The sequence below is a fragment of the Atta colombica genome, unplaced genomic scaffold (assembly GCF_001594045.1).
Source record: "Atta colombica isolate Treedump-2 unplaced genomic scaffold, Acol1.0 scaffold89, whole genome shotgun sequence".
Lineage (NCBI taxonomy): Eukaryota > Metazoa > Arthropoda > Insecta > Hymenoptera > Formicidae > Atta > Atta colombica.
Window position 1 is genome coordinate 497,758 of NW_017259582.1, and position 8,334 is coordinate 506,091.

Sequence of the window (8,334 nt, forward strand, 5' to 3'; positions counted from 1 at the left end):
AATTTTACATAGGCAATTAATGCTCTCCTATTTACTATGATCGATACGTTACTGAAACTATATTAGACGCGCATGCGTTCAATGAAACCCGGCCCGTCTAACAACACTGATATACTGTGCCATCACATTTGATAGGCAACTTCGTGACGAAGAAAGAAAGATATTAGTGTTTGTTTTCAGTATTAACTGGTTGATATATTGACTTGATATTGTGAGTGCAGTGATTAGTTGTGGTCAGCAGATTATTATGGATCAGGAAGATTATTTGACGATACTGAAAATTCTTATGATAGGCGAATCCAATGTAGGGAAATCGAGGTAAATTTGCAAAGTACAATTCATTCTCACATCGAAACTATAATCGGCAGTACTACGTCATTTCCAGCATACTCCTGAGATTCACTGAGGATGAGTTCTACGAAAATATGCAGAGCACAGTCGGGATGGACTACAAGACAAAACAGGTTACCATCGACGATAATGTAGTGAAACTTGCTATTTGGGTTTGTAATCACAATTATATTTTTGTGACAAGAGGATAACTTACTCTATAGAGTGTATTATGATTTATCAAAACGCGCTATTTACAGGACACCGCCGGCCAGGAACGATTTCGCACATTAACACCGAGTTATTACAGAGACGGTCAAGGTGCTATCCTAATGTATGATGTTACAGATCGAAATACCTTTGTGAAATTGGAGACATGGCTCAATGAGTTGAATACATACTGTAATAAAACAGATATCATCAAGATGGTAGTAGGCAATAAAATAGACCTGTCAAATAGACAGGTGAGCACTGAAGAAGGTCTACAATTTGCTAGAAGGCACCAGACTCTGTATATTGAGAGCAGCGCAAAAACGGCAGATGGTGTAAAATGTTGTTTTGAGGAACTTGTACAAAAGGTATATCAGAATTTACACTAGTAATTTATAATTTTATATACAGGATGTCTCACGAGACTTCTCCAACTGTCTACAGGAAGGTAGATGGGATTGAAATAAACATAAAAGTCCTTTACCGTTTAGCGATATTCGTAATAATACTTGAGATATTAATGTTTGCAATTGTACTAATGAGAGCGCGCCGATAAAAATGTTCCAGCCGCTCGAAGTATAGCTAAGTAATGGCGCGCTTCCTCTCTTATCTCTCCAATGCATTGCCAGCGCAGCCTATGTTTGCAAAAGTGGGCTGGGCTGTACTTCGGCCGGAGCATTTCTATCGGCGTTTCTATCTCATTAGTACAATTACAAACATTAATATCTCGATTATTATTATCGAATATTGTTAAACGGTAAAGGACACTCTGTATAATACGATTCAGTGAATAGTACAATTACTAGATAATTAAAAATATTCTGTTATTTTTATAGAACTATAAAATTTAGTATATATGATGTAAAAAATTTAATAGATTACATTACAATGCTAGTGACATTGAAACAAGCATTGCAGAATCTATTTACAAAAAAACACTTTATACAATTTAAATCTTTGTTAAGATCTGAATCAAGATATTTAAAAATGACTTGCGAAGCTATACCTTGCCCTCTTCTTTCCATCTAGCGCTGGTGGATCATTTATAACTAATTATTATTACAATTTATCATTTATAACATATTTTATAACATATTTTTACTTAGGTAATTACTTAGAATCGCTTTCTCAAATCTTAATAAAAATATACTCATTTGATGATATATTCACTCAAAACGAAAGAATGTAATAGAAAAACGCAATAATTTATCTCGTGAAACAGTTATTAAGAGTTAAAGTTATTAAGAGTTAAAGTTTGAGTTTCGCGAGGTGAATTCGCATTTTTCTGTCAAATTCTTTTATTTTGAGTAAATACACTCGAATGAATATATTTTTATTAAGATTGGAGACAAGGAAGCGATTCTAAATATTTATCCTTATTTATAAAGCTATGTAAAATATGACATTGTATATGTAACAGATTATACAAACACCTGGTCTTTGGGATACTTATTCTACACGACTGTATGACAACGGTATTATAGGTGGTGCAAGGCATCGAATGGGAAAGAGAGGAATGCAGTTGAGTAACGATCATTCACAGCAAGATGCGTATTCAAACTGTTATTGCAGTTTGCTGTAATCGACTGTGAAAAGTACGTGTGCTGATAACAATAGTGTATACAATGTGTTAAGTTTGGAAATCTTGCGCGAAAAGTAAATTTCAAGGAACACATTGAGTGTAATTCGGAAAGGATCAAGCTTAATAGGTCATCACTTCATATATTCTACTATATATTCAGTTTATGCGAAATTTATCAGAAGATAGGCATGTACATACTTGCTTCTATCAAGTACACATCTAAACGTACGAACTATCGTTAGAGACTAAGTTGAATCTGGCTTAGAAATCTATGATGTCGAGCAAAATTTTGTGTTTGTGTAAATACATGATTTATTAAAGAAGTACTCGTAGAGACACTCAAGACATTTATATGGACTCTAGTCGGTGGCAGCGTGTGATCACATTTTTGTACAAGTGAATTCGAACATTTTTATAGTCTTTTTGATTGTGTTTGATGTTTTATATTTTGCACATATATGTGCGCTTGACGCATATCATTGTTACATTTGAAAAATATGTATTATAATGTAAAAATATATCTAAGGATGTTGTTTCATTATTTTGTCGATTGTGTGTGCTAATTGTAGGTTCCATAATATGTATCTCTTATCAGAAATATATACGCGCCGAGAAAATGGTGAGTATATATTTTATATAGAGATCTTAATACAATTATATATGATAATGGTATATAGTGTATCCCAGAATTCGTATATATTATATACGGAATTCTCTGCTCAGAAACAACTTCATCCTTTGACAAAATTATATTTTAGTAATAATGTTTGAATGAGTAATTTAAAAATTAACAAAATTTGAAGCGCTCTAAATTACGAAATTAGAGATAGTGCATGGTTACTTTTTTCTAAAGATTTAAAAATACTTATAATATCTAAATATATTATATTTAACATATAACTTACTTAATAAGAAATAGGTATCAGAAGTTTTTTAATTATCTCTGAAGTAACAGTTGAAAGTAAAATGAGTTCACATATTTTTTTATAATTCAATTAGAATATTAAGATTAAGGATAAGTAGATAAGATTAGATCCAAAATATTTTTCGTGCTCTCTAAAGATATGAATCTAAAAAAAATCTAATTAAATGTTTTTTGAAATACATGTTCGCAATACAAGCTCGCAGTTCCTTCCTTTTATATACATACCTCAAGTAGCAAAGTGATATTTCGTTGATACTTTGATGTCAAAATAATGATAAATAACGTTAATTTGTTGTTGGATGTGTCTAAATATGATTTATTTTAGTGTTATAAATTCATATAATATTTATGTAAAGGTTCAGCTGAATATTTCTTTCTTCGATTTTCTTGTAATTTTATAAATTTGTATATTTTCATGCGTAGAATACATTCTGAAAAGTGTTGCAAAAATCTCATTTTCTTATTATTTAATTTTAAAATTTGATATTGGTAAGTTGAAAAATAATTTAATAATATTTTACAACGCATTAATGTTGTTATTTATTTATTAACAGAGTTTTTTCGACTGCAGCGGGTTTTAAATCGACCTGGGTTGAATTAATGTTTTGCTATTGGTTGACGTCACATGCTCTACCAATAGTAGAGCTTGCTGTGTCACTAATCGGGATCAATTCAAGATGTTGTATATCTTTCTGTAATTGATTCAAGAGCATCTGTCTGTGATTGGATGTGTAGACTGGCGTGGGCCTTATTTTAAGCTTATATATATATATATATCTTTAGCAAGTTTTTAGCAGCATTTAAGAAACGGAGAATATACATTTTGAATCACAAACCAATTTAAATTGTAGCAGCGGATAATTTATGATTCAAATTATATATTCTCTATTTTAATTAATTAAAAATACGAATTTTCTTATACATATAATTAAGTTATAATTTTCTAATATAATTAAGTTGTTTTTTTACTATTATTAAGTTGTTCGAATCCCATTTTATATTTAATTTATATCTGAACTAATATTAATTTATAAATGACAACATTAATGAGCATGCGCAGTTATAAAATATCATTAAATTATCATTTTTCAACTTACTGACATAAAAAAACTTTGAAATTAAATAATAAGAAAACGAACTTGAGCGACGATATTTCGTCTCTCTCGGAATATATTCTACGCATGAAAATAAACAAATTTACAAAATTATAGGAAAATCGAAGAGAGGCAGCTATATTAAACATTTATCCATATTTAACACTTATGATTTTAAGAAATTTTTTTGTTTAAATATTTATTTTACTTTCAATGATATCATAATTAAAAAATTTTCTCTTATTACACACAAATCGTAATAGTAGTATTTAAATATGCATCAATCAATATGAAATATTTCCAAGTAAAGTAGTGTATATACGTTCAACGTGCATTATCACTTATTATATATATATAATAAACGTAATTTAAAGCGTTTATTTTAGAGATTTAAATTATTATTAAAAATTATTTAAATATAATTTTGCTAGAGAAAAAAGTTGTTTCTTTTACCAAAGAGAATCCGTGTGCATTTCGCAAAAGATTGCGAATTTCTGAGAAGCTCTATATAAATTATATATTATAATTTATTTGTAAATAAAAAAAACATTTGTGTATGAAATTTAACAACATTATTTAACAATAACATTATGTAATATTATTTTAATATAAAAAAGATCACACATACACACACGCGATAAACGATCATGACGAACGATAACCAATCCATAACAATTGCCAAAATAATTAGCTTGCATTTTGACATTTATAATGTTTCCATAAAATGACTTAGCATTTAGGTATTTTTTTAATTTGTATGATTTATATTTATTTGAAAATGTCAGATATGCAAAATACAACAGAAGAGAAGGCGTTATGTGAGATAAAGTTATATATAAAATTGACAAATAAAGGAATGTTTATCTATGATGGATGGAGTAACGAGAGATTACTCAATTTGCTAAAGGATAAACTTATGCGACGTCGCAATAATAAATCCTTATCCGTATGTACTGATGCGCAATGCAATAAATTATTACATTTTATTATGCACAGTGGAATGTATAATGAATGTATTTTACTGAAACTAGAAGAAAAAGGTATCAAGATTTTCTCATGAGAATTTCTATGCATTCGTTATTTATCGTTCTATTACATTAAATCGTATTCTATTACATTAAATAGTAAATTTTAGGCATGTCACCACAAAGTATTGTGAAGGCAATGAAATATGGTCTCCTTGGACTTACTTCTGAGGAATTGAAATATTTTGAAGATTTTGGAGCAAAAATAAATGGAGATAATACATGGATGAAAAAACTTGATGATAAATTTATTTGGAATCTGGCTGCTACTGGATTAACTGAAGATCAATGTTGGACTATTGTCACATATGGACTGGTGTCTCAAGATAAAAGTATATTGTATCGGCTTTTATCGAGTGGCATTGATGTTCCAGGAATTATAAACTGGCAGGGAAAAATTAAGCCAATTTCATCAACAACAATCCGTTTTCTGAAAAAGCTTGGGATCGATAAAAACACTTGTAATTATGTAGAAGAAAATGGTATTGATGATGAGGCAGAAGATATTCTAATTGATCTTGGATACAATGAATATAAGAAAAAGGAAACCTTGGAAATAATCGAGGTGTCTTATAATTAATTTCAAGGACTATTATATAAAGCGCATAGAAAAATGAATTTATTTTAAAATTGAAATAATAGGAAATATTAAGTGATTGCAATTTAACACTATTGGAATCATATTCTACTTTCCAGGAAGGAAAAATCTTTGACACAATATCTGATGATTCATTGAAGACATCTTGTTTTTGTAGTTTAGATGAAATGATTTTTTCAAATGTTTTTATCACAAGCATGCAGTATAATCTTACTTCGTGCCCTCGTTATTTGAATTTATTGCCGAAAGAACAAGCCAATAAAACTCTGACAAGAAATGATTATTTGAAGTACTTTATAGCTTTTACAATTACATTAATGAATTTAATATAATTGAAATAAGCATAGTAATGTAATAAATTATATAATGTATATATAAATGTATGTATAGACAAAATGTGTTGGTGCCACTATCATGGGCGATAAGCAGAGCTCTAAGATATTGTCCATCAGATCCCATACATTACATAGCCCACCAACTGTTACGTTGGAAGTATGGAAATGTCCCACAAAAGGAAATACATGATTTTCAACAAATTATCGCTTCCAGTACGATTCCGATGAATCAAGAACTTATGGTAAAACAATACATTTAGTATTTTTTAGTAATAAATAACATTTAATATTAATATAAATAAAATTGAAAAAAAATTGGTTAATAGAGGAAATATCATTTTTTTTAGTTTATATAGTTTATAAAATATACAATTTTATCAAATAGCAAGAATGTAAACGTGAAGAAGAAGACGTCATTAGATGCTCAAATAAAGCTACTGCGAAAGATATTGTCGTGTGTTCAGAACAACAGAAATTATATCATATTAAAGAAAAAATGTTGGAAATGTACAAAAATGCCAATATATGATCGGCTTTTACAGCAAACAAAAATGAAATTTGCAAAAAGAAGCGATATATTGAAAAAAGAATAAAATGTAAAAATTAAAATGAACATTTTCTCTCTTGAAAATTGCTAAATAAAACAAAGGTTTTCAATGGAAAAAGATTTCTTAAAAAATTCGTTTATTTCATATTTTGACTTGTACATTCATCGCAAGTTTATCAGAAGAATATTTCAGTGCAAAAATTGCACGAGAGTATTACATGGAACGGAATGGAATGAATGTCTGACATCACAATGAAAGATGTTCGTAATACATTCTGGCAGTGATCAGAATTGTAAATTCATTAATATATATAATATACTAAACGCATTTTCTGATTTATTCTATTTTATTGTGTGTCTCGATCAAACATTTTTAATGCATCTATGATAGTAATCTCGTATAACGCATATATGAGAGAAATGTGTTATATGATTTATTTTGAAAGAAAGACCTTAAAATACGAAATACATGTATAGTCAGTCGCCTGTGAATTTGGGATTCTCTTTCTAATCTAGCAATAAAACAAATTTACGACTTCCACAGCTCTTTTTTATCACTTTAAAATATATAATCATTAATTTTACGTTATGCGTAAAAATTATTAAAAATAAAATTAAATATATATATTTTCATAATATATGTGGCATTTTACATTAAAAAAAAATTATCTTCCTATGAAATTAATCAAATGTATCGAAATTTAATTCACATACAACCATTAAAATATTATCTAGTTGAATGATGGCTTACTCGCGTTAATCCTATTCAGGGATTATCCCTGTATTTGCATTGTAAAAAACGATTCCTGCAGATGTAATGATTCAGGTACTACTGTGATGAATCAATTATATAAACTATTTGAATAGATAAATTTATTAAGAAAGCGATAAAAATAAAGGCAGTTACTGTTGAGCTCTACGAATTCACTTTCCAGTTTAACTTCTTCATATGAATATCTATCTCCATTCCGATGAAAATTACGGCAAACTTCAATAAAATAGCAACGTATCAAAATATATTTTTGTATCTATCTTGTTTGGTCTATTATCCTGAGCTGCTAACAGAATGAGTTTCAAAATGTTACACAGATCGACTTCGCGCGTTAAGTAAAAACTGGAAGTACAAAGTATACAGGGTGTTTGATAAGTAAAGATAAAACTCGCATAGCGATAGAGCGAACTAAACTGAGTCGGAAAGTTCTCTACCATTTTACAATTTTTACAATTTAATAAAATATTGATTATTAAAAATCGTCAAAAATTGGTTTTCAATAATTTTTTACTCAAGTACTACCAACTTTAGAGAGCTTTGAGAATTTTTTCAAAACTTTTTAGTACCGCATTTTTTCATGTTGATAAAAATAATTGCCAATATAAGAAAATGCAATACTAAAAAGTTGATAAAAAATTCTGAAAAAATTTTTAGAACTCTATGAGAAGAAAATAAATAATTTTTGTCTCTTGCTATTTTTCTGCAAACTTGATAGTAATATACACTCGAGTAAAAAATTATTGAAAATCAATATTTGATAATTTCTAGTAATTGATATCTTGTTAATTATTGCAAAAATTGCAAAATGGTAGATTACTTTTCGACTCAATTTAATTCGCTCTATTCTTATGCGAGAGATTTACTTATCAGACACCTTGTATATATATATATATATATATATATATATATATATATA

General features: G+C 28.5%; 2 protein-coding genes across 4 annotated transcripts; both read left to right on the top strand.

Annotated features, from left to right (window-relative positions):
- The first annotated feature begins 110 nt into the window (after window positions 1-110).
- Window positions 111-4,997, top strand: LOC108693208 (ras-related protein Rab-18-like). 3 transcript variants are annotated; one of them, XM_018202028.1, is made up of 5 exons: window positions 111-318; window positions 386-503; window positions 591-908; window positions 1,961-2,135; window positions 4,927-4,997. In XM_018202028.1, the coding sequence occupies exons 1-4, from the start codon at window positions 248-250 to the stop codon at window positions 2,120-2,122; spliced, it is 669 nt and encodes a 222-aa protein (XP_018057517.1). In that variant the 5' UTR covers window positions 111-247; the 3' UTR covers window positions 2,123-2,135; window positions 4,927-4,997. The 3 variants fall into 3 exon arrangements, with proteins under 3 accessions (XP_018057517.1, XP_018057516.1, XP_018057518.1); XM_018202027.1 differs by lacking the exon at window positions 4,927-4,997 and having other exon boundaries at window positions 1,961-2,663; XM_018202029.1 differs by lacking the exon at window positions 4,927-4,997 and having other exon boundaries at window positions 2,025-2,135.
- Window positions 4,868-6,891, top strand: LOC108693184. The gene is given in 7 exon segments (XM_018201997.1): window positions 4,868-5,181; window positions 5,277-5,731; window positions 5,863-6,053; window positions 6,155-6,341; window positions 6,485-6,592; window positions 6,594-6,640; window positions 6,819-6,891. Coding segments are annotated over 7 exon segments (1,344 nt in total). The 5' UTR covers window positions 4,868-4,898.
- Window positions 6,892-8,334: the final 1,443 nt, after the last annotated feature.

Excerpts from the sequence above, each read along its gene's own strand:
- LOC108693208 (XM_018202028.1), top strand. The coding sequence starts at position 248 with ATGGATCAGGAAGATTATTTGACGATACTGAAAATTCTTATGATAGGC. Across the intron at positions 319-385 it reads TCCAATGTAGGGAAATCGAG|CATACTCCTGAGATTCACTG; the intron begins GTAAATTTGCAA and ends CGTCATTTCCAG. Across the intron at positions 909-1,960 it reads TTGAGGAACTTGTACAAAAG|ATTATACAAACACCTGGTCT; the intron begins GTATATCAGAAT and ends TATATGTAACAG.